General features: G+C 48.6%; 1 protein-coding gene across 1 annotated transcript in view; it reads left to right on the top strand.

Annotated features, from left to right (window-relative positions):
• Positions 1 to 458: 458 nt before the first annotated feature.
• The window catches only part of FSTL1 (follistatin like 1), a 46,082-nt gene continuing 20,385 nt past the window's right edge, over positions 459 to 26,155 (top strand). Inside the window, exons 1-2 of the mRNA XM_088535777.1 lie at positions 459 to 564; positions 650 to 709. Coding sequence (XP_088391903.1) covers positions 562 to 564; positions 650 to 709 — 63 coding nt within the window. The 5' untranslated portion in view covers positions 459 to 561. The remainder of the gene's footprint in view (positions 565 to 649; positions 710 to 26,155) is intronic.

The following is a 26,155-nucleotide window of genomic DNA, read 5'->3' as shown; positions in this document are numbered from 1 at the left end:
CTTTCCAAGGTGCTTTTTCCTTCTCCACCCCTCATCCAACCCTTCCCTCGGCGGGGGGAGCGCCTTCTAAACCCGGTCCTCGCCACCACCTTGGGCTCCATTTCCAGGGCTGACATGTGCCTTTGGCCACAGCCGGGCCACCAAGTCCGGTGAGGGGAGAACAGCGCGGGCTCCAGCAGCCCTGGGGCACCCTGGTGTCGCTGTTTACAGTGACACTATCTACGGAGCCGTTTTTTACGGCGCCGTCATTTACCGCGGGGGCCGTTACCCGTGAGGCCGTTACTCGCGGGCCGTTACTTTTCGCGCCGTTACCCGGAGCGGCCGCCCCCCGGGCACCTCCTCCCGCCGCGCGCCCGGGGGGGCTCCGCGCGGCCCCGACGGGGCGGTGCGGCGGGAGGGGCCGGGCCGGGCCGAGCCGGGCCGGGCCGGGCCGGGGGCGGAGCCGCGGGGTCGGGGCCGGGGGGCGGCCCTTCCTGCCGCCCCTCGCGCCGCCGCCGGAGCTGGGGAGAAGCCGCCGCCGCTGCTGCCGCTCTCGCTTGGCTGGGCCCCGCCGCCTGCAACATGGTGAGGGGCCGGCGAAGGGTTTGCGGCCGCGACGGGTTCCCTCCGCGCTCACTTCTCATCTCTCCCCTCTCTGCCTCTTTCGCAGGTCTGGAAAACTCTCTCGCTGCTCTGCGCACTGGTGGCCGTCGCGCGGCTGCGAGCCGAGGTAGGCGGCGGGGGGCCATTGGGTGTGTGTGTGGGGGATGCTTCTGGCAAGAAAAAAAAAAAAGCAAAAGAAAAGAAGAAAGTTTTTTTTTTAAAAAAAAATCCCCAAACCCGCCCGGGTTTCGCGCTTCGCCGGGCCGGGGCTGCGGGCGCGCTGCCGTGCGCGGAGCCGCGGGCGGGACGGCTGCGAGCGGCGCCCCCAGCCCCCTGCCCGCCCGCCCGCCCCCTGGCCTCGGGGGCCCTTCCCGGAGAACCAGCATCGCCCCGAGCTGCCCACGCTGCAGCCGCCTTAAAAAGAGAGGGGGAAAAAAAAAAAAAAGTGAGGTCAGGAGCAAAATATTCGGTAATGACGGCGGGGAAATGTGGAAGTGATTTGGAGCGAATGAAGTCAAGCTGTGGGGCCGGGGAGGGCGCCGGGCGCCCGCTGCAGGGAAGCGACGGGGCCGCGGGGGGGTCCTGCCTCCTGCCCACGCCCGTTCCGCTCCTTGCACGTTTCTCCCAGATGGCCGGCCCCATCCCAGAGCATTGCAACTTGGCGCTGTGCAAAAATGCCGGAACACTCGTGTATCCCCCCAAACAGTTCCCGCCTCCAACTGTGTCCCGCACTGCCGGGGTTGGAGACATGATCTGGGAGCAAGGCCCCTTGGTGCTGGTGTGTCTCCGTAAGTATCGGTGTCCGGTGAGCTCCCCGCCAGCGCCTTGCCGTGCCCGGGAGAGGAGCGTTGGGATGGCAGAGGTGGCGAGCTGGCCAAGTAGCTCCGCTCGCAGCAAGCGTGGAAACAGAGCTGGAGCGCAGGCTGCACGTGCACTGCGCGGTAGTGCTGTCCGTTTTCTTGGAATCTTGTTTTTTTTTAAAAAAAAGATACATTCACACACAGTTAACAAATTCCAGGCAATGCACAGAGCAGCCTCTGTAAGGAGGAACTGCACAATAATGTATTCATAGGATTAGTAGCAACAGCTAAATAATAGTGGCCACGGTCTAAGGAAAATGTGATGGAGTCGGTGGCCAGCAAGAATACGACAAGGACATGTTTGGCTACTGATTTCTGTTTCGGTGCCACTCACGTTATGTTGACTCTGACCAACTGTTAAATCCTGCTTTTTGCCTAGCTTTGTCCAGTTTGGAGTGCCCTGGTTGGCTGCCCAGATATAAGTAATGTTTGTATGCTTTGCTGTCCCCACGGAGGAAGTGCAAGTAAGAAAAATGTGCAGCTATTATGTTCAAAAATTGCTTTTAAAGGCCAGCTCCTGCTGGAGTGGCTAAATGAATGATTTGAGAGCTTTCTGAGGTAACAGTCCAGGTGTCAAACCAGGGCATGTTCTGGTTCATTTCCAGTTGATTCCAGCAAAGCTTGAGAGCAAGGGCTGAGGTTTGGTCCTGGTCCGAGGGAAGGCTGCCGCCTTGGGGGAGTTTTCTTTGGGGGCCTCGATTTGGTTTCTTGCTGCTCGTGACTGCTCGGTGCTGAGTATGTGCTTCAGGGCCCTACCTTGGCGGGTATCTGGGAGTTTTTGTCTTCTAGGGGATGAGCAGCGTAGAACTTGGGGATGGCTTTGAAGGCAGCCTCTTCCAAGTGCCCCATTCTGTTACTGCTGTGCTGTATCACACTCAGTAAGACTAGTATACAGTGGGTCTTCTAGATTTTGGGAATTATAACCTCTTTTTCTCCTGTTTCTGCTGCAGCTGGTGCTCAGTGCCTTTCGGGACATTCAGAATATTAACATGGAGCCATAAGCTGATAACCTGTTTGTAGGCAAAACTGTATCTGAACTGGGTTGGGTTTTTGTACCACTGTCGTTTCTGTAATATTGTTAGGTGCATAATTAGAGGCTTTACAGTAAGAAAAAAAAATTGCTTCAGTTAATGTTCCTGGCATGATTTTATGCAGACTGGAAAATCTGAGCTGTGCCAGAGCTCGGGAGCTTTTCTTGGCCCAGTTCAGCAATAGTCACAAGAGCAATAGACGGTGAACTCTCCTCTTCGGATGGAAGCCAGCCCCCCATTTCAGACGGTGCTTTTTATCTCTCCCTTCCTGGATCAGCCTTTCCATGTGGAGGCTGTTTGTTAGGATTAACAGGGATGCTGTGGAGGTGACGTTGCTTGTGTTGCCAGCTGGTGCTTTCCTAGGCAGAGGGAATGATTTTGAGAAGCATCCACGGCTTTTGAGGAAAAGGGAGAGGCACAAAATGTCTGATGAGCATATTAGAAGTTAATCCACCAGTGTGTAACTTGATCGGTTGTGCGTATCCTGGTGGAGTAGATAGTTGCTTAACGCGGGAAAGGAATCTGGTCCCTCTGGCTGTGTCGAGGAGGTCCGAAGGGTGGTTTGCACAGAGGGGTTTTACCCGAGTGCACTGCTGTAATGAGACCAGTGTTGTTATATATCCCATCGGGATGCTTAGCTCAGAAAGAGAGTGAGGGTTTTCTGTTTGTCTGTATTCTTTCCATTTTGGCTTAAACCTACTACAGAACCACCAAGAAGCTTTTTTTTTTTTTTTTTTTTTTTTTCTCCCCCCCACAAGGGAACATTGGACGTTAACAAGAAGGTTAGTGTCAACATGGCTGCATTGGGCAGGATCCAGCTTTGCCAGGAGGAGAGTCACTGTCCCCAGCCTGTCCCCAACTCTCCACCATCCATTCGGCTAAATCCCTGTAGCTCTTCTCTTAAACTGCCTTTCAAGTGTTCCAGGCCAAATGAGCCTGCCTCTGGGAAAAGATACACAAACGGTTTGAGCTGACTTGCCTCACTTTGAGTAAAAAGGGCTTGAGGATTGCTCTGGTGAGATCTGCTGCAAGATCTGAGGGGGCTGTAACCTCCAAGCAACAAGGGGTGTCCAGCATCTGGAGCCAGACTGATACCCATTTGTCATGGTGCAGTGTTTGTGGTGCATGCATCCATTGAAACCTTGCCATCTATCTCCATCCCTTCTCCTTTTCCATCAGCGTAACTTCTGTGTGTGAAAAGACGGAAGAGGGAGAGGAAAAAAGAGAAAATCAAAAAAGCTTTAGGCTAAGTTCTGTTTACTTAACTCACGTAAGTGCTTCCTCTCCCTCTGACTTGGCTGCTCTTGCACAGAAGAGGACAAGGCCCTAGTAATTCCAAGGTTGTGTGCTTCCCCCACCAGCGTGCCCCTTTTCCAGCAGAGGGCCTGGGACCCTGGGGAGGTGAAGCTGGGAACGCATCTGGTCTCTGTGATGGCTGGTGTCCTTCTCCTTCCCTCCCTCCCAGCTTCGGTTTCAGGCTGTTAATGGGTTCTGGCCGGCATCCTTAGCTTGGTTTAGTTAAACTTTTCCTGCCTTTTGAGGATTAAAAACTGTTCCCTTACTAAGTGTAAGTTGGCATCCTGATGTAATTGCGTAACTCTGAGACAAGGCTAGAAATTGGCCCTGCAGTTGTCCTTTTGAGGATTCATTTGCCTTGGAAATTAATGGTAGAGACTCTGTGGGATAGGTCAGTCCTCTGCCCGTTGACACTTTGGCCATGGTAGCGGGGGGAAAAAGGAGTCCGTGGTGCCTATCACGTGGTTATCTCAAGGTGCTTTTAACGTGCGCTAACTTTGTGCATTAATGTAAAACCCAGTCACTTAAGGTAATAAAACAGCAGCTCCAGGTTGCTGACACAGCTTCAGTGTTTGGTGTCTCTGGAAGCTGCTTTGGGACTGATACGCCTTTTCCTCCCTGGAGCCATGCCCTTGGGTGGCATACCAGGCGTTTCAGGAATCTCCTAGCCCAGTGCTAAGCATGTAGTCAACGCAGGAGGCAGGGAAAAGGGATTCTGTTCCTGCGCCAAATGCTGGGGGACGGAACGAGGAGCTCTGCTTGGTGCACTTTGCACCATGCCAAAATCCTTGGCCAAACTGCTCGTGCGGGAGGGTTTAAACCACTCCCCTGGCTACATTGAAGGGCCTGTGACCTCTGAGTTTGGCTGCACAGGTGAGTGGGGCCATGTAATATACAGAGGTTTGTGACACCCTAAAGCTGCCTCAGATGGAGCTGCTGTTTAATGTTCAGTCTGAGCCACTTTGTGCAAATTCGCCATAGCTGCCTGAGTGCTTTTAGCTGCCAGGGCGCACATTTTTGTGCGGGTAATTACCAGGGGGGCTGCTTCTTCCTCCCGGCGCAGGAGGAGGGGACTAGCTGAAAGGCTCCTGTTGCCTGTCGCATTTTTCTAGCTGCCGTTGTTGCTACAGCTGCTCGCCCATCAGGAGGCAGTGGGATACCTTTGATCTGTCTCGTGTGATGTTACATGAGCTGGGGAATATTTCTCTTTGTACTGACCAGAGTGTCACAAATCTTGTCCAGATGCATCTTTCCAAGCTCCTGAGACTCCTATTAACCAGGCTCTATTTTAGCTCTATATCCTGTGAGCTAGAGGAGATTAGTTTCCAAAAATGCCATCTTTAGTGGGGTTGGATCTACCTTCACAAAAGGTAATGGTGAAAAAGGCTTCTGCTGTACTTGAGGTCTGAGCTGACCTGTGAATCACCAGCATTTCTTTGCAGAGATCCAATCCTCAGAGCAGTGCCCGAGTTTATCAGAAGAAAGTTTAGAGCACCATTACGCTGTGGAGTGCAGTTGCTCCCAGAGCTGGGTCGGGCTGGCAAATGCTGGGATCTGTGTCTCCGCTTTGCCAGAGCTATGTGTCACCGTCAGGTGTGAACCAGCTGGAGCAGGAGCTTCTTCGCACTTGCGCCAGGATTGCAGTTTTGGGGCATTCTTGAAATAAGTAAATGCCAGATAACCAGGCCTGGAGGCTTCAGTGCTGTTTCAGGGGGCAGAAGGAGTCTGCAGCATGGGCAGGGACTACATGGCTTTTTCTGACTGCCTGCTCTCCTGTGCGCTCCAATTCTGATCAAAACACACTCTTCACAACTGCATGCTGTGCTGAAGACACCAGCTCCCAGTGAGCACATACCTTCTCTGTCATACAAACCAGCTATACAGAACTATTTTTTCTATGAATTATTATTTTCTATTGTATATCCAACACTCATTTATTACACTGTATTACTGGGTTTTAACATCGGGCCTGTACTTGTTTGGGACAGTGGACTAATCTATGTTGCCAATGAAAGACGATGAAGAAAAGCAAGCTCGTGCCTCAATCTATTTGTGCGGACTTTCTTGAGAAACTGGCACCTTTTTTGGTCCACGAGTTGAAAACAATTTGGAGGCTTCTCTTGGGTGAACCTGTTTGGAAAGAACAAGAAATTTGGGTTGGATGATCAGGGGAGTTAGTATCTTAGTGGCTAATCTGTAGGTGGATCCTACTCTGCAGTTTGACAGCTAAGCAAATATTTTGGCAGAAGAAGCTGTACATAGCTTGAAGACTGAAATCTATTCTTTGCCTTGTCATGGCAAGGGAACTAGTGTTCCAGTGCTTCTGAGAAAACACCAGGAAAAACAGGAAATAGAGGAAAAAGACTTATTCGTACCCATCTCGTTTGTATGGACATTGCAGGATGGTTCCCTGTATCCAATTCCCTTTGGCTCTAATTGGTCAACAGTAAAGTTGCCCTTGACTGTCCAAAAAATGGACGTCTAACCACTCTCCCTAAACACCATTATACTGTGTAACGCTCCCTTTAATACCCACCTTTCCTTCTTCTTTGGCCATTCCTTGTGTCATTTTGTGACACTGTTGTAAAGCTGTAAGCATAAGAAATTGGTTTCTCTCTTGATTATATCTTTGTAGAGAGCCTTGCAATATGAAGAGCAAATTGAGGGGACAGATGAAAATGGTGGGGTACAGCAGCTGGATTTCAGCAGTAGGAAGAGAAGTTTTGCACATCTTATGGTCCAAGCCAGGACAGCACAAGGCTTGGAAGAGCTAGACTAAGCTAGACAGCTGTTGTCACCACTCCTGCTTGTCCCTCGTCAACAGCAGTCAGTATAAGTTCCCTCAGATCCCTTCTCCTGATTCAGCATCCTGAGACAGGATGAAGAGCCCTGGGAAATATGGATGTCAGAGGAACTTTCCATTATTTTTTCCTAATTAACTTTTCCCAAAAATCAAAATTTTCAAGGAATACTGGTATTTTCCAAGATTATCTATAGGCACAGACTGCTTCTTTGTTTCTTTACCTGCCAGGAGATCTAGGGTGGTAGTAGAAGGACTTGCTGTGGAAGGACCTGTGGCAGGGCTAAGGCTCCAGCCTAGCAGTGTCTTCTTGGTCTTTCAGATTGGAGTGGAAAGAATAGGGAACTAAAATCTTGTGTGAGAGAGAAGCACGAGGAGGGTGACAGAGGTGAGCTAGAATGTGCTAGCAAAGACGTCCACTGCCAGTGGTGGGATGCACTGGGACATCTTAGCCAGTGTGGGTACCTGCGACCCCACAGCAGCAGAGGCAAGTGATGCCTCTTGACCTCCTGAAAGGGTACGGCCTTGTGGGGCTGAACGTGTGGGGCAGAACATGAAGTTTCTGTCCATCTGCCTGGACAGACACAAAGGAGGGAGAGTTTGGGCAGGAGCCAGCAAGTTACCAGGTTAACTTTCAGTGGCCCATGATCCAGGGATGGTTATGATTGTGAAGTCTGTTGCTGTTTTCTGGATGATGATTCGAAACGGAGCTGGGTGCCTGCGAGGTCTCTCCACGCTGTAGCAGCCACTGCTGTTGAAGCACTGGTAGTTGTAGCCTGAAGCCAAGAGCTCGCCTCCTGCATGACCTAACTCCTTGCGTATGCACTTTATATGCTCTGGGACTTTGTTCTCCCGCTGTGTTTTGGCCATTTCTTCGTGTTTATGTTTGAGGAAACTTAAGTATGAGGAGTTGGAATTACTGTCTTGTTTCCTGTATGTAGGCGGAAGAGACTTCCTCTGGGAATTCTTGCTATGTCTGGATCGTATAGTTGTCTGGGCGAGTAAAATTCCTCAGGGAGGGCTGGAGAGGTTGTGACCCAGGTCCAGGCTGGAGCGTACTCATGGAAACCTGGGCCTCTGGAGGATTAAGATGACGAGAGATCAGTTCACCTCGAAGGTGTTGGTTTGAACCTGACGGAAAGTGGAGGCATTCCCGCAGGACACCATGCTTATCCATGGGGTGTGAGTTGTGGCCTATTCCAGCCTGGAGGCAATGATGCAGGATGAGTAATAACAGCCTAATCTCCTCTCTTCAGTTGGTGCCCCCCTGCTTCATTTCCCCTGGGGACAGCAGAGAAGTCAAATTGCAGCAGAGACTCCATTTCTCACGTAGCTCCCATGTGTTTTCCCCAGGCCTGGGGCTCGGATCCCGTGATGAATGATGATGTAGAGATCAGGGAAGGGAGTACTTATTACCTGCCTGCGTTGCCCTTGGCCTGCAGATGAAGACAGGCCTTGGTGCCCGAGCTTGTTGGCGTGCTGTTACACACCATCCAGAAACGGGCTGTGCTTGGCACCCGGCCGGGCTGCCTGGCACTGTCCTCTCAGCCAGAGGGCTGCAGGGGCCACATGTTGCCTCCCACCAGGAACGTCCTGCGCTGGCCCTGCTGCCAGGCCGGGGGGCAGCCCTGAAGCATCCTCCTTCAGAAAAACAGGCCATTTCCTTGGCAAAGCGTGGCAGGGGGCCCTGAGATTAGTAGCTGCTTGTACAAACTGGAGCCATTAATGTCTTGTCAAGTCCTGTTTTATGCATCCCTGCTAAATGTCCCCTTCCTGTCCTGCAGCAGTCTTTTGTATCTCAAAGTCAGTAAGTTTATCTTGATGGACCTCATAAATGAACAATTAGTCTCTTTTTATTCTGCCCTAGCAGATCTAATTATGCTTCTGTGTTTATCTATACTGCGTAGTTATTGGACCTCACTATATATGCAGTGTTGGACCTCATTGTGCTCTGCAAACAGCCCCCAAACTGAATGGTGTTACTGCAGTTCCTAGGTCACTCCTAACCTTTTGCCCATTAAAGCCTGAAGAGACAGGAGAGCAGCTGAGCACTGAGTGGTCCTCACAAATCACTGCCAAGCTGTTGCAGTGCAGCAGCATGCAGCCAAGCGCCTGCATTAGTCAGGCTGTCCTGGCAGCACATGCAAGGTCAACAGTAAAGCAATACTAAGCAGAGACATTGTTTTTTTTTTTTCAGGTTTATGTTTATTTGCTGCTTTTTGTTTGTTTTTGGAGGGAGGAAAAGCAAGAAAGAAGTCTCTCTCAGGATGTCTGGTTGAAGCAGCTTCAGAGTCCACAGGCACCAAGCAAATACAAACAGCCTTCTCTTCCCAGATCTGTTTGTTCTAGCTCTTAGTCATCATCGTGCCTTGATTTGTACGTAGGCTTTGGGCAAAGCGCCTCATTCCTCGGAGCTGCAGTGTTCCTGTCTGCAGAATGGGGCTGACAAGCGTGCTGTGCCCCACCGATGGCTTTGGGAGGCCAGATGCAGCCCTACCAGGAGAAGTTTGAGCTTTGTGTAGAAGGGGCAGCACATACTGCAGAGCGTGTGTATCCTTATCAATAGCAGTGATAACAGTGAGGACGATGAAGACCTGGATGAGAATTGCTATGCAGCAAAGGAAGTGCTAATATAACCTGCGTGTAAGATGCAAGTTATATTAGTAGCTGGTTGTTCCCAGGTGGGAAGGAATGTTTTTAGTGGAGCCAGAGATGGAGGAAGGAGCACAGGGTGGGAGAGTTGGGGTGTTACACAGTGGGGACCGTGCTGCTGGAGTGTTTGCTGCTTGAGGGAAGCAGCAAGCATCTCTTTTGCAGTTGGTAGCTCAGAGAAAGCAAGTGGGAGATGAGCTGTGAGGGGAACACTTGATGTTCTGCCAGTGCAGATTTTTCTATTAGTTGCATGTTGCTGTTAAGCAGAGTATCTTACAGAGGGCGTGGTCACCTGTATCCGCTGGCAGGTCTGTCCAAGGTTGACAAGATGGGCTAGCTATTTCCATGCATTGTCATAGTAACTAATGGAAATTACTTCTTTTGCCCTCTCTGTCATAGGAAGATGTTTGCTAAAACACCTAGGAAACATTTCTCTTTTTCTTTCCTCTTTTACCCAGCATTTCAACTGCAGACTTCTGTTTTTAAAAATACCTTGATAGCAGTACTTTTCTAAGGAGATTATACTGAGCACTTAAGTGCTGCAAATTACATGCTGGAGATGAGCATTCAAAGAAGGCAGCTGCTGGGCAGCTGTTTGTGCCAGGCCCTGTCTCACAGTGAGGCCTTAGGCAAGGCGCTTGTGTGACCATTTTCTCCTCAGTAGACCAAAAAATAGGTGCCCCAAATCACAGGTGATCCACATACCATCTCCTGTATCAATTTTAAGCAGATGATTAGCTCCTCTGAAAAAGTCCAGGCTGGATGGAAGGGAAATAATAATGTCAACGTATCGCCCAGTGAGTTGTCAGGCTGGCTGGCACAGTGATGAGGAAGAGCTCCGAGCGTTTCAGATTAGAGACATGGGTGAAACATGAAGTATTATTATTAGTACTACTTCACATGAACAGTAGGGTGTCTTGTCACTAAAATGTGGCTGTCTACCCGTGCTACTGAGAATAAAGGAAGCAATTTTCCCAGTAGATGGTGAGGCCAGAAGGTGCCGTTGTGCTTTACTTCTCTGCCTCCTTGCGTAATAGATCCCATATACCCAGCTTTCTGATTAATTCCATTTGCCCTGGACTCTAAAGCATGTCTTCAAGCATCTAGTCTTTGTTAAGTAATTGCCACAAATGGAAAATACCACTGTGCTTGGTGTGTTGTAGCAGTGGCTAATTACCATCATGCTGTTACACCTCATTTCTAGCTTACATAGCTTACATACATACATGTGTATAATCTTGAGCTATAGATGTTGAATCTCATATTTAATCTGCTAGGCAGAAGAGTTCTTCGGTGCTGTAATTCTCTTTGCTTCCCTTGTAGCTGTGGCATGTGACTACGCCAGCCCCTGAGCCGTGTAGTTGGCGAGCCAAACAGTCCCAGCCGTAAGGCCCGTTTCCTAATCACTAACTCATTATGGGGACTCTTTGTTGAACCCCGTTTAATGCTTCCTGTGCTGATTCTGTCTGAGATGCAAGGAGAAAAAAAGGCTGAATTTGCCATGGCCTGGACTAAGGAGCTGCAATGGCCTTTGCTATTCTGTTAGTGTTGCCTGTGAGGTACTTGCTCTATGCCACACTATGGAAGGGCAGCTCCATACCTTGTTGTTGGGGCTCCATCCAGCCTTAGGCAATATAAATTACGAAAAGAAGAAAGAGGAAAAATGGCACGAACCTTAATTTAGAATATTAGGGAGATGACCTATGCAAAATCGGGAGTTGCAAGTGGCGCTGTTTTCAAAATGACCATCTTGCCCACAGTACATGGATATACTGTTATGGTTCCCAGTTACAACCTTGATTTTGAATATTCTATGATAAACTACAACATACATAAGTTAAAGCATGTTATTAAAGACTTGGAATATCTGGAGCTTTGATTTGAGCGGAGCTGGGCTGGAGGTGCGCATGCTCATCTCAATTCATGGGATAGATAGGGCCCTGTCACCACATCACAGCCCGGTAAGACAGGCCATTTAACAGCTCCTATATGAGTTGAGCCCTGCTACCCATCATACCCTCCCCAACTGAGTCATGATACTTTGCAGGAGACCAGGCAGGGGCTCAACCTGAGTGCAGGGAAGAGCACAGTCTGTCACATACACAACAGGGCAGTTTACAGAGCTGGGAGCTGAGAGCTGTTACAAGCTGCATTATTGACACTGACGAGCACATCTTCGTGCCAGTAGACAGTGCACTCTGAAGTCCCGTGTGAATACCAGCCTGTACTGTTGTTTCTCAGATTAGTACTGCATTCCTCACAGCAGAGGTTGCAGGATATGGGGGCTTTGCTGGGAGGAAGTCCCAGGCTGAATATGTTTAGGTGTGACTTGGTTATTTTACACTCAGGCGTCAGTTCTGGGACAGCGGCGGTGCAAAGGGCACGCAGGCTGCTTCACTCCCAGAAAACTCAAGCTATTATCAGTAAATCTGACCCAAATTGAGTACAGCTAGTGAGGAAGGCAGAGCCAGCTTTCTTGTAGTTCACTCCACCCTTCTCTTAAAAGATCTGTTTCTAACCAAGTAACAATACAGTAATTTCTTCCAGGATGAAGTCTTGCATACATGTTGTCCCAAGGGCATGGACACTGTTCGGAGATGTATTTGTACAGAGCTTGGCACAAGCTGAACTGAGTATTGACTTGGACCTTGGGAAGCTTCTCTTCTGGATAGGTGTGCCTTTTTTTTTTTTTTTCTTTCCTCCTTTCCAAGCAAGTAGAAAGGTCCTGCATATTTCATCCTCTAATCCATTTTGCATCTTGAGAGAACCAAGAATCCAACTCACCAGCCGGTATGAAGGTTTCTCATCTTCCAGGCATCTTTCTCCAAGGCAATGCTAAGTGGGCAGCAGAGGCAATCAGATAAAGCTCATGGATGTTTTTTTGACACAAGCTTTTTAGAAGTCTTTTGCTTTATTTTGGCTATTGATCAGAGGTGAGAGGAGATGATTCCCTTCCCTGGGGTAGTGTTTTCATTGTATGTTCTGCCTTGAGCTCAAAACCCATTTTTGATGACTCCAGCAAAATCCAGTGTTTATCAGGGCTGTGATTTTTAAAACTGCATCCCAATAGTCTTACAAGGTACATGTAAAGGAGCACTTGCACAGTGAGTGGAGGCCACCCTAGCTGTAAGCTGCTGTGGAAAGCAGTGGATGCCTCCCACAGCCCTCTCCCACATGGGGCTGTGTGTTTCTTCCTCCTCCGCCTCCTCTGTGGTGACTTGTTCTTGTGCTGCTGCACAGCTGAGAATTAACTCTATGTGGGGGGGAAAAAAAAGAAAAAGAAAAAAAACACAAAAAGGAAAAAGAAGAAAAAAGAAAAAAAAAATTTGAATCCTCGTGCATGTATAAGAAGCTGATGCAGGAAAACAGCGTCACACAAGCCTGAGTCAGTGTGACTTGGACATCCCTGCCTACCTCTACCTTATCTGCTATGTTCAGGGCTCTGCAGTAGTGGATCTCCCTTCAGACTATTGAGCTGCCTCTTTACTCTCTCATTTAGCTGGCTGTGGCACTTCTGATAGTGAGGATGGGTCACCCGGTGTCCTGGAAATTGCTGCAAGTCCCTGGAAAAGCAAGAACTCAGGCAGGTGGGCTTTTCCTCCAGCTTGGAAGAGAGTGGTGGGCTCAAGGGAACAGCTTGTAAGGGTCTCAGCAGCTTTGGCAGCTCAGGGAGCTGGTTCTGGCAAACAAAAGCTGGAATCTGGTAGGGGAGGGGAGAAGCGCAACCAGAATAGTCTGAAGTGCTGCTAGAGCTTGTCCTGGATATGGCCCAAGGGCCGTGCACCCATCCATAGTGCACTTACTTGCAGGCAGCGGAGCGAGACTTTGGAAGAGCCCTAGGATTTGGCTCTGGGAACAGGAGTTGTCAAACTCCCATTTATTGCAAAGACAGAAAGTCCAAAAATACTTCTTCCTCTCAGGGATGCATTCAAGACTGAAGAATACCATAATTTAAGACTAGATGCAGAGAGGCTCATTCTGCAGGTTTTGTGCTCTTGCCTATCCTCCTGCAAAACATGGGCAGGGTTATGTTAACGCAATATACGCAGTTACTGTGGTCGTGGGGCGGGGGATTGCTTGGCAGGGCTTGCAAGGCCCTATTTTGCTTCCTGCAGACCTCCAGTGGTACTAGATAAGCTGCTGAAACCCTGAGCCATGAAGACAGATAAGCATCTAAGATTGATTGAAAGCAAGGGAGTCTCTTGAATGGTAGTGTGGATTTCTTCTCAGGTACTTCAAGGGTGTTTTGGTAGCATACAGGGGGGGCCCTGGTCCTAAATCAGTGCATGGACTGTCTTTTAAAAGATATCTTTTTACCACACAAGTGTTAGTCGATGATGCTGTGCAATTCATGCCCAGCCCTCATAAGGGACGTGAAGAACATACAGCTCTATTGGCTTTAAGATCAAGGATTTTTAATTTGGAGAACAGGTGTCCCCACACCCAAAGTAGTAGAGATTCCAGATTCAATCCCTTTGTCTCTGTCCCATCCAACATCATTTTGTATTCCTAAGAGCTTGTTGAAAGCTTTAGGTTGTACAAGGACGAAGTGCTTCTATTTGTATCTATTTTCTTCATGAGATTCAGCTTCTAAAGGTCAGGCACACCAAGTACTGGTGACTGATGTCTCAGTGTGAGTGGAATCTGGTAGTTTCCAAGAGGGCAGAGGAAAAAATACCTCAAGTGCAGATACGAACTTTAGATAAGACAAAGAAATCCTGTAAACTATGCCCACGGAGCACGTAGAAGTAAAGTGTGTATCTCCTGGAGGGTCTCCTTAGTAGGTCTGACAGCACGAGAAGCGGGAAGAAATGACAAGGTTTAATGGGGCACTGATGAGACTGAAGGAACAGGTTCCTCCTGGCAGATCTGTGTCATTATCCGGGTGTTTTAGGGGACTGATTGCTCAAGGTTGATTGTGTTCTGCTGTAACAAAAGACCTGGATCAGGCAGCCAAAGCAGCTACTGACCATGGCGATCTGCCTAACCTAGGGTAGGAATTGCCATCATGCAGCAGGGGTGACTGGGCAGGTTACCAAGGGTCATCAGTCATTCTGGCTTACAGTTCAGCATGCATTGACAAACTGAATTTGAGTTAGGTTGCTGTGATGGATGAAGCTGCAACACCCAAGGAACTGCTTCCTGACCTGTTTTGACTATCCTTGGCATAGAGAGTGCGTCCTTTCTTTGAGGAGACGAGCAAACAGCCATAGGCAGTATTCCTTTTAGGTAAACCTGATCTTAATCTGTCTCTGCATTCATCAGCCAAAGCCTGAGCCTGACGCTGCTGCTTGCAATGTTAAAGGTTTCTCTGACCATGATCCCTGGTGGGACTAACCTGTGTTTATGCGTGTGCATCATGGAGTCAAGGGTACCAAGTGCATGAGCAAACAATACCTGCCTGGCTGCGGATTTGGAGATTCATTCGATGAGTGAGAATCACGATCAAGCCACCTGCAAGCAAAAGGCTTTTCCACATCCCTGCAGCTGTGTGTTCATTACAAGGTATTTAGCCTGTTTTTGGAAAGGTAGTTTTTTTTCAGGCTTAACTCACTGAAATGACCTAGGTCTGGTCTGTGTGAGAGCAGGCACGAGGGTGGGGGGCCTGGAAAGGAGGCTCTGCAGCCAGTGGCATCGATGGTCGTGAGCCTGCAGACCTCATGTGAGAGAGGTGAGATACTGCGGGTTCCCATAAACCTCTTGCCTTCAGGCTACGGTTCTTCCCCTTATCTTGCTTTTGCCATAGGTTGAAGGGAGAACACATGCAGTCAGTTCTGTTCAGTGGGATAATTTTCCAGACTCAGTAGCCTGACAGAGCTTGGACATTTGTCAGGAAAAGACAGCGGCAAGTTTTGCAGTTGTGTTTTCGGTGTGTTTTTTTTTTTTTTTCTTTTTTTGCTAAGAAGGCTATAGGATATGTAGCAAGAAGTTTTGGGGGCTCTTCATTCCCCATTTTTATTTCCAACTGAGCTAATGCAGGTGACTAGATATCCAAAAGGTAAGATTTGTTTTCTTTGAAAAGCAGGTGGAGAAATTTTACTTGAAAACTGTAATGCAGTGTTGTGTTACTAGGCCTTTCATTGCACAGTATTAGTCTTTCAATAAATGTAAGCCTCAAGGATGCCTGCAGAATCCCAAGTTTCTATTTTTGGAGAATATATTGTGATTTAGTATGTTATTATAATATCGCCTTTTACTTCTCGGATCATATCAAGTGTAACAGATTGTCTTTCCTCTAATTCCTGCAGCCTGTGCATTTGTGCAGGTAGCATCTAGTTATACTAGATGCTTCTAGTTACTTCTTACTTCAGCATGACAGTAGTCTTCAGCATGACAAGAATAACATGAAGTGCATGAAAACCATTTCTGTACATGCACAGCAATATGTACCTAAGCAATTTGTTCTCAAGATTCAAAAAGCAACTGTTGATTTCCTCGTGGGCTTGAGTCAAAGCCAGCTCTAGCAACACACTTTTATAAATGCTTTGGGTGTGTGTGTTTCCTTGGTTTTCTTAAATCTTTGTTGAGAATTAACCTATTGTCCCTTCTTAGTTTCCTAGCTCAATCTCTTTCAGCATGCACCATTTTTATGGTAAAATGGCTCCTCTGCTTGAAGAGGGTCTTGTTTAACCCTTTTCAGACTAAAAAAGCTGGCCACTTTGCATTCAGATGATTCAATTTCTTGAGTGGAACCCTTAAAATTGGAGGGTGCTGTCAAACGCACAGGCATTAGGGTGAAGCAAGCTCTTGGCTTTATTACACATGATCCTGTGTAGCTGGAGGCTGTGGGAGATGCTCTTGCTCTTACCATGGCTCTGGGCTAGCAGAGAGCTGATCACTGAAGATACTGCCTGCAGACCTGGCTTTATCTACAATGCCTGCGGCTCCCTTCCCTCCGGAGCAAGCAGTGAGTAACCAAGCAACTTCCTGATGGCAAAGGATTGAGAGTAGAAGCACCACAGGCATTCAGAAGTTCTTTTTAGAACTTTTAGAAGTTCTTGAGCCCATTTTCCTTCAAGCTGCTTCTATTCTGTTTGTGGTTGGGGAGACCTTTTGTTCTGCTCCTTTCTGCTGTTCCTGCCCATGAAGATGCAGCCACAAATCTGAGACTTCACTGCAGAGCCACAACTGGCAGCAGGTTGGGGCGCTCTGCCAGGCTGCGAGCTGGCCCGGCGGAGGTGCGCGCGGGTGTTGCTCTCTGCTGACTTTATTGGAGGAGCCATAAATTCTGGCTGGATGATGGGGTGGAGAGACAAGGCCGGCAGGCAGCCGGGAGAGCTGATGTCTTAAACCGCTGCCGTCAGATTCACCAGGGGCTGCCTTCCGAAACCCTTCGTCTGCTTCAGTTTTATGCCTCTCCAGGCTCTTTTTTTTTTTTTTTTTTTTTTTTTTTGCTGACGGAGCACGGCAGCCCCTTAGCTTCAGAGCAGAGCTCTGCGTGGCAGTGCCACACAAGCAGGGGTTGTCCCCTGCTTAATTCACTCTGCAAAAACAGTCTGGCCTCTTTTTCAGCTCTTTGTCATGTTCATTAAATGGTAAATTTTCTCTCTCCCATACCAAAATTGTTTATACTGCATTAAGCAAGGGAAAAATGCCAAATGTTTTATGCTTGCTTAACTTAAAGGGTGTCCAAACAGAGAGTCTTCCCCCTGTCTTTGATTTGATTTTAACAGAAAGCATGTAAAATGCTGAGTTTCAGTCTGTAACAAATGTCTCTGTGGCATCTGTAGTTTCACACAAACAAGAGGATTTGTAGAAAAATTGTAACTTAGCCATTTTTACAGCATTGCTATCAAAAAGAAATCACAGCCTCTGCATTGCTTTTGTGGAACTGTGTGCCCTAGAACAGAGAGTATGTCACCCAGTGTTAGGCTGATGCAGCTGGCTTTTTAGAGGCTGAAGACCATCCTTCTGTGTGGTTAAACATTTTCAGCACCTGTGAATATCAGATGAATTGGGAAATACTCTGCACTGGAGAAGGAACCAAAGCCTTTCTGGTATTTCCCCTTCAAGGGATGATTGTGCAGGGTTGGAAATAAAAGATGAGGGGGAGACCCGGTAAAGCGTGTTGGCCTTCCGAAAGGAGATTCTGAAGAGGCAACCTGAGGTGATCCGCAAGGTCACCTGCCTTCCAGGGAGAACAGTGCTGCGTGGGAGCACATGTGAACCAGGTCACACATGTTCTCCTTGGTTAGAGCAGCCCGACAAAACTCCTGTGCACCCTGACAACTGGCTTCTTGCTGTTATTTGGGAAAACAGATTAAAAATAATATCAGCGATTATAGTATAAACAAAGTCTATGTAAATACCCAGTCCCCAAGCCAGCTGAATTCACTTTGGTATTTAAAAATACTTCTGTCTGAGCGGAGATCTTGGCGTATGCTGCTACTATAATCTGCCAGGTTTGTGAGTGGTTTCCTTAGGTCTGGCAGAATTACCTCTTCCCTGCTCGGGAAAGCGCGTGCTGTGCAGGTACCCCTTACTTAAGCGTACCGGCTGCCCCGAGCGGTTCATCTCTGTTGTGCAGTGTGTGCTGCTCGGTGGCTGCTGCTCCTGTGAGCAGGACAGGTTGTGCCCAGGGCCGCGGCCTTGTGCAGGCAACATGTGGCTGCCCAAAGAGACCCCAACCTCTTCTAGGACCAAGTGCCATGAGGGGAGGCTGCTGATGTTGAGAGAGGAGAAAGCAGTGCTGAATTCTGGTTGTAACTGGTTCTGCATTTGGGAGTGCCTTTGTGGTACAGAGCATCTGTAATTACGTTTTGCCCTCTGCTGCATCATCTCTCATTAGAGCATTTGCTTGTTAATTAAGCTCCTGTCAAACTTGTGTAAGGCAGGCCCCGCTGCACTCTATTAGCAGGGAGGAAAACAAGCAAGTGAAGCTACCACTCAGATGGCCTTCACGTTTTTTCTAGAGATGTGCCTACCGCTACTGAGTCAGTACCCTTGGCCGGAGTGCAATACTCACTACCCTTCTCTTTCAAGGTGAAGTAAAGGAAAAGCAGTGGGAGGTCAGAGGGAGATATGAGTGGTCTATATTTTTGGCTCTTGGATCCACAGCACAGCTTTGCAGAGAGGGGCTGAGAGGGAAAGCAGGTTCATCAGGGCAAGGGGAAGGTGCAGCCTTGGCCAATCCCCAGCAAAGGATCTGCAAATCTAGTGTGCTGAACTAGATCCCCTTAGTGCCTCGCTTGGCGAGGGAGCTTAGCACACGTACACATATGAAAACACACAAGGGTTCCACGCCAGGCTGTAGCCACAGAAGATGGTCCTGTCTTTCCTGTGCTGTCCGCTCTAACCTCAGTCTTGCCCAAAGCCTGGTTCTTCTGTGCAAAACATCTGATACTGATCTCCACCCTTGTGCTTTGTGTCCTAAACTCCCACTTCCTTCTGGAATCAGCTCTGATGACTGATGACCTGCAGGGGAGCGCTTAGAGATGCAGGCAAACACTGGGCATGGAAAATTTCAACTTGGGCAAAGTTTGGTCCTGGCAAAACTATCAGCTACCAAAGGGATGATTTTGTAATGGGAAGTGCAGACTACCTTTAAGCTGCGGTGTGCTGCTACTTCCACATATAATGAGGGGGTTAGTTTTGACTTCCAGCCAGTTTGACTGCACCCCGGTTATCTGAGGGCTTTGAAAGGTCAGTCCCTGACGTACAAAGACAAGCAAAGTTCAAATGCTCATACTACTGTGTGGAATGGCCCTGTTTAATTTCAGAAGATAAGCTTAACTTCTGAGTCGTGGCAGCCTATGCCTGTCTGGGCATTCCCTGGAATATTCTCTTTCTGAGGAGTGTTCGAGAGGGGGAATTCTTCTAAAATTCCCTTTCCTAGTCCTTTGTTGTAAGAGCCTTATCATGCAATGGTGGCCCCAGAGAAGGAAAGCAGCCGTCCTGTAGCCACCTCAGCTCTTCCTCTGCAATGTCTTCTAGGCAGCCTTAGCTACTGCTAATGAGTTTGTTATGAGCCCTGCTGCAACAGGGATTGAGCTATGACTGAGGCAGTCATGCAGACTGCTGGTGAGTCTTCAGGTAGTTATAATTTCTAATTATCAGTGACACTGGGCCACAACTGCAAATAGCCTACAGGCAAAAAGATGTGTCACTCCATTAACCAGTGTTCAAGGGAGTACAGAATCTATTCTGTATTTCTGGGCAGTGGTGATCTGCACAGCAAAATGCATCTCCTGAAAGGACGTCTCTTCCTCCTATCTCTCCATGCAAAATCCTTATGCCAACAGGTTGAAGGGCAGTGCTGCATTGCTCAGACATTCAGTACTGTAGAATTTGTCTTGGAAAGTAATATAATTGTAATTTTTTCATAACAAAGCCATTATACTGTCAAGCTTAAGGTTCTTTAGCCAACAGCCAGTAGAGATTACTGGGAAAAGAGTGTGCTTAGTATAACCTAAATTTTTTATTAGCAAGAAAAATGGAATGAAAAGAAAATGAATTTATAATGAAATGGATTTATTTCTGGGCTTTTTTTTTATTGTGCTCTTGTTTGCCTTCTTGGAGCATATTTAGAGCTGACAAGCGGCCCTGGAGGCAGAAGTCCATTATTTACCCGTGGAGCACATAATGGTGGAGACGACCACAATGCAGGCTACATCCCTTGTCCCCTAGTCCTTCCCTCCAGTCTGCATCTCTCCAGCATTGCCAATATATGCCTCAAGTTTGGGGTGCCTGAGGTGGTCATCTTCAGCAGGGAGAGGAGGATAAGGGCTGTGTGGTCTGCTGCCTTCTGTGGGGGATGTTAACACAGGTGAAGAATTTGCTGGAGGTCAGTGCACAAATAAGGGCAGGCTAAGGAGAGAACCGCCGGCTTCTCGTGGCCAGGTCCCCACTCTCTGCAAGAGCCCATGGCCCTGCATGTACTCCATCTCTGGGGGCACAGGAGTTTACATGTGGGGGGCGATCATGGGCCCCCAAAGTCGTTACCGCGCATAGAGTGGTGATTTTAATTGCGGGCTATGTTAGCATGGTTTATTAGAGAGGGTCCACAGTGTTGGTAAATGCTGCCTCTTTTTCTTTCAGCTGCCTGTTGAGATCACAACGTGGCTGGTAATTGGTATCAACTTCAAAACAGTAGCAGACTTGGTTCTGAAGGGGGGCTGCTCCTTCTGTGAAATACAGCTTCACATTACGAGCTGTCATTCTGCTCATTCCTAGACTAATACAATCAAAGGCAAATCCAGTCTTTCTTTTTCCATTAGTAATCTTACGTGTCATATCTTGTTATGTGAAGGATTCCTTTTCCCAGGAAGAAACAGGAATTTGGCAGAGGTGACTTTATCGTCCTGATTATAATCTTGGCTAAGCCTGCACTGTGACAAAAATGCTAAATTCTGTTTTGAAACCTTTCTTCTCCCTCTTCTTGCTGCAAAGTGGTAGTAACCTGCATATTTTCACCCAACTTGGCCCGTTGCCCCAGATTTCCACTGCAGTGGAAGATTTTTGGATCCCATACTTCCTTAAAAGAGTTATCAATGTGAATCAAAACACAGATGACTTTTATAAAAGAGTGCCATGTATTAAGACAGACATCTGTTATTGCTATCTAGTTTCCTCCCTTAAGCTAGGGGGATGGGGGAAATGGAATGTCAGGAAGGGAAAAGCACTATTTAAGCTAAAGGACAGAGCAGGCATATGAATAAATATGTATGAATTGGCTGTGAATAAAATCAGTCTTGGCATTAAAAGAGGGCTTGCAACAGTAGAAGCGAAGGGTTTTGATAACAAACTTTCAGTGAGAAAGGCAAAAAGTAGCTTTACAGCTGGGTGGGACTACGTAAACGGAGTGGTACGAAAAGGATACAGTAATAGCATGGAGTGGGTCTTAATGACCTAGGAGGTCCCTCTGTGTCCTGTGGTTCCAGCATGGGCCTGATCTCCTTGCAGTTTTGACTGAAAGGCAAATATTTGTGAAGATGAGAGCTGCAGGAGGGAAATACGACTTAAAAGAGTGGGCAAGGAAAGTCAGCTGGACAGACAAGGTACGGGGAAAGGGAGCAGGAAAAAATGAGACCTGGCTCTGTGGCTTGGATTTCACCTCTCTCTGAGGTCTTTTGAAGTTCTTTTCTCAAATTCCAAGGAGATTCCTGAACCAAAAAAGCAAGATTAAAGCAGAGTTCGAGTTAGAGGAGCTTTCATTCCCCAACCCTTTGGGACGTTCAAGTTTCCTTTCAACCAAAGGAGCCTGAACCCTACTTCTTACCTCGTAACATTAAAAGGGATTTAAAGGCCAAGATTGCCCAAGTACCCGTGAAAACACTGAAAACTTCATTGTGACAAAATTAGAGGAATAAAAGCCAGTCAGGAGGAAAGAATAGTCTTCAGTCTGACAACACAGAGCGGTAAGAGCTGCAGGCAGCAGGAGGAAGTTGAACGCTAATAAAGAGGAAGTCTTACACTCGAGAAGAGAAATTAAAACAGGAGGGCAGGTGAGGGGCAAGAGTGGTAATTGTCTGAGAGAAACAAGGTGGAAAGTCTGGTCTTAAGAGGACGTGCATAAAGGGGCTGTTCTTTAACCCCTCTTCCCTTACTGGCTCTAGTCCCCCATGTGCATACAGCAGTGGGATATTTTGTATGTTTGTGCAGAGAGTGCACAGGGTGAATCCAGCTGGCCCTGGGGAATATGCCTGAAGGGAAGTAAGAGAATGCCTTTTTTTCTTCTTTTTTTTCCTTAATGTAATTCCTCGTCCTCCTGTGTGAAGGGGTGAGGTGTGCAGGCAGGGCGTGCAGCCGGGCTGTGCCACCCCAGGGGCAGGTCGCGCACTGGCAGGGGTGTGGAGGCAGCCATCACCCTCTGATGTTGCTGGTTCTGGGGGCTGGGGCTGAGGTCCTGCCCGGGTGCCAGAGTTAAGTGGTGGGGGCAGCGAATTGGGCTGAAGCCCTGCCGGAGGCCTCCCACCTCTCCCTTGAACGCCCTTCGGGGGTGAGCAGGGGCGGGCGCCTGCAGTTGGGAGTGCAGCTCAGCTTGGCTGGAGCCAGACTGGGATGGGAAGCACAAAGGGCCGAGCGCGTCCCAGCCCCCAAACTGGCGCTGAGCACTGGGGCACTGCACAGGCTGTGAAGGTCGCTGCTGGCCCCAGCGCAGCGCGGTTTCCGCTTGGGTCTTGGCCGTAGCTGGCAGGCGCCAACCGCCGCCGCTGTGCGCCTCCCGCGGGCCTCGGCACCCGCCTTTGCTCCCCCAGCGGCGCCCGCGCAGCTGTTTCGAGGGAGGCCATGCGCCAGGAATGCGTAAGGGCTCTGGAGGCTGCGTCGGGCCCCTGCCTTTCATCTCCGTGAGGAAGCCCCGCCAGGCCACGGGGCAGAAAGCAAAACATTCTGAGAAAAGTTGGAGCGTTAGGGGATGGTCCGTGCCTTGGGCACTGCCTCCTCCCGCCATCTCTGCTCTAGGAACAGGAGCCCCGGTAGGTGCTGGGAGCCCCAGGGTCACTCACAGCACCACATGGAGCCTCTCCACGCCAGCCCAGGGCAGTGGCGCCGCATTCAGTGAGCCCATCACGGCGCGTGGCTGTTTTGGAGTAGGGGGGAAGGAGAGGGGCCCAGGCGTCTTTGCTCCCCGGCCTTGTTGCTAACAAGTTCCTGATGCCCCTGCAAGCTGAATTTGGCCGGTGCTGAGTGTGCAGACAGGACTGTGCTTGGCAGGCACTGAGATTCACCGTGCTTCCCCTGGCTCTCAGAGCCCCTGGCAGAGGCGCTTCCAGGAGGGAAAGCCATGGGAAGGCACCAGGCCTCAGCGATGGGGCTGGAGCATGGTAGGGCTCTGGGAGGTTTTCTGTAGCCCCTGTGAAAACTCCTGACTGAGAATGGCCACATTAAATCTGCGCTTTGCCTGGGCTGGAGCGACTCAGAGGAGCGGACGCGTTCCCTGAAGCAACATCTATTTGGGTTGTCACAACCACAGAATGGAACTTTATGGCTTTGTTTTTCTGTTTGTTTGGTTTTTTTAAAAGTCAAGTCATGGGAGTGAGCATCAACAATTTTCCTAGCTAGGCAGGAAAAAAATCCAGCCCTTGTGACTGCAAGAGAGAGATATGCAAAACTTCATTATTTCCAGACACTGTCATGAAGAGCCAGATGGAAGGAGAAGAAAGAATGAGATGGCTACATTGCTCCAGACCCCCGAATAATGCTGTTTTAGCAATAGAATCATGAGAACCATTATTTTTTCAACTCCCTAGCTGAATTAAAGACTCAAAAGAAAAAAATTTATTACAGATAAACTGTTTTGTTTTTTTTTTACCCCGACAAAAAGCAGAACTGGCCAAACAAAAGGTGGTTAAGCTTATCAAAACACTATTTTACTGTTTTTAATCTTTCAATTTATGTATAACACATCCTGAAATATATTTTAAAGTAAAAAAGAGAAAAGTGTGTTTCATTTTACAAGTAATTTGAGGATCGAAACTGTTCCCCAAACAAGGCACAAATCTGCAAATAGTTCTGATCAATCCCAAACTGCATTTTCCAGTGAAAAATCCATCTGTCTGAAAAATGTTTCCTGGCCTTCTTTAGGAATTATAGGAAATCAATAATCATTTCTTGTGTTTCTTAGTCACAGACTTGCCCTCGGGTCTCAGAGGCTGCAGTGCTTCCTCTCTCAACCCGGCCCTAGGATGCCAGCAGTGATATGGAGCCCAGGACAACTACTATGTGCAACTAGTTGTTTGGTCCTGAATTAAGGTGCATCCCTTGTTTCGTATAGGGCTCCACTGTTGCAAGAGGGAGCAGAGTCTCAATGAGCTTATTACGAGAGCACCTGATTGGGAGCTAACAGGTCAGGGTGATGTTGTGAAGCCTGCCAGCCATTTCCTCACCGATAGCCCACACAGCATAATTTGTTTGCTGCCACCATGCTGTTCATGTTGGATTCAATGAGGAATGAGATATAGGGAACCACACACAGGCCCCACTGCTCGCTCAGCCTGCAGCTCCTGCAGCAGCTCTGTGTGGGTAGCATCCCCACCGAGCTCAGGCTGCAAGGGGCTCTGGATTTCATAGTGGATTTTGTGGTGAAACTTCTGATTTCCCCATCCTCCTTTCTGCCATGTTCTTCAGGAGAAATGTAAAACAGTGTTATGTCCACACAAGGAAGGTTTCAGTGCTGGTGCCTAGGCTCTGCACATCCTAGGCGATAAAAGGGACAGCAGGACTTGAAAAGAAGTAGTTAGCAGTGGCTCAGGCTCCACAGGTCTCCTTGTGCTGGGTCCTGGGTGGCCTAGCATGCTAGTCAGTGCTCCCGGTGCTGGGCTGCAGAGAAAAGGCCCTTGCAGGTTAATGGGGTTTTCCTGTTACTCCTGTGATGCTTCTGTGAGCAGCAAAAAGCACATGCACACCTCTCCCTGTAGTTCCTTGCTTCTGCAGACATGTTGCTCTTCCAGCAAAGATTTTCACTTAGTCTTACAGCAGTGCTTTTCCTCTTCCCTTTCCAATACAAATGGTCACATGCTCTTCTGCCGGTTGTCAAGTCTTTGGTGGCAAAAATAAGATCATAAGCACCTAGAGAGATTTCTTCACACCTGCCCAGCCCCTCAAATGCTTGGTCACATTTTGAGGGTTACAATATGGCAACACCTTGGCAGACTTGTTTGCAGATCCTTCTGGCTACAGGGTCACCCTGACCGTTGATGGAGTTGCACCTTTTTGGCAGATGTACCACTGCTCAGCTCATTCCAGCCTTCCCAAATCTCCCCACTCTTGCAGGTTTGTTTTTTCCTGTTCCTGTTTTCAGATCTTCCTATTCTTTCAGAAAGGGGAGACTGCAGGGCAAGAGAAGTCACTTAAGCAAGTAATGCAAGGCTTTGGCTTTGTTCTGACTCTTCCATCACTGCATAGAGAAGCTTCCATGGCCTTCCCTATAGGAAGGAAGCTTTGAGGAGAGGAAGGCGGTGGCCAGAGAGCTCCAGCAGAGCAGATGGGTGGAGGAGCCTGGTGTGCAGCTGGCTGATGTCCTGCTCTGTTCTCAATCTCCTTCCCACGCTGTGACTCTGACTCAGGGCTTCCCTGCAATTGCCCAGCAGGACTTTCATTGCTTTTTTGCAACATATTGTGGTTGAAAGTGGGTAAGGAAGGATGAAGGCACAGAGCTGGGAAGAGGGATCATCATATCCATTACATTAATACCGGGAACAAAACTGATGAAGGCTCTTGCACAAACAGCTGGAGACTGCTGGTAAACCTTGGCATTTCCTGCACTCCACGTTCCTCTTATGCTTCCAGTTATTGGAGGACGTGAGGAGATGCCCTAGAGTCGTAGATCCTGATTTGCCCCCAGCTGCGTAGCTGACCCTTCCCTTCCCTCCATTGGAGCTAGGCAATGGCTGAGAATGTGCCAGATTTGTATCCTGTTCATAAGTAAATCTCTGGGCACACACCAACCATCTGGCTGGAGAAATGGGCAACACAACTTCTTGGCAGGACCAGTACAGTTCTAAATTTCCTCAGGTATGTTACTGCTTGGATATCTGCAGGGCTTCTGCCTATGCAAAATTAGGGATAGAAAGGACTGACAAGGAGGGACTGCCATGATGCAGAAGGAGTTATGGGTCACCATGCTTCGGTCTGAAACGGAACAGGTCATGTATGGCATAAACAGCAATCTGTCCCTTGGGTCTGGGAAGTGGTGACAGCAATCTGGGCCTCACGGCCTGCTCGGAGGAGGAGCTGCTTTTCCTCGTGCCTACACTCTTGTTGGCAAGAGCTTCTTCTGGCCGCCTCTAATTTGCTCTGACTGGTCTCCCGTGCTGCCCACATACACACTGGTACCTCCTGGTAAAATCCAGGACAGCAGGAGTTACACTGGTCATGTTTGTACGTGTTAAACCAGGATGGAGAATTGCATCTCCAGGAATCCACAGAAACAGAGCTTGGTCCAGAGCGCTCTGGGTCTGGGAAGGAGAGTCATGCCCCAGAAAGGAGCAGGATTT

This window comes from Tinamus guttatus, unplaced genomic scaffold (genome assembly GCF_059628265.1).
Source record: "Tinamus guttatus ecotype Peru unplaced genomic scaffold, ASM5962826v1 Tinamus_guttatus_pri_ptg000646l, whole genome shotgun sequence".
Lineage (NCBI taxonomy): Eukaryota > Metazoa > Chordata > Aves > Tinamiformes > Tinamidae > Tinamus > Tinamus guttatus.
Note: the sequence above shows the minus strand (reverse complement) of the source record. Positions and strands in the feature narration are given on the sequence as shown.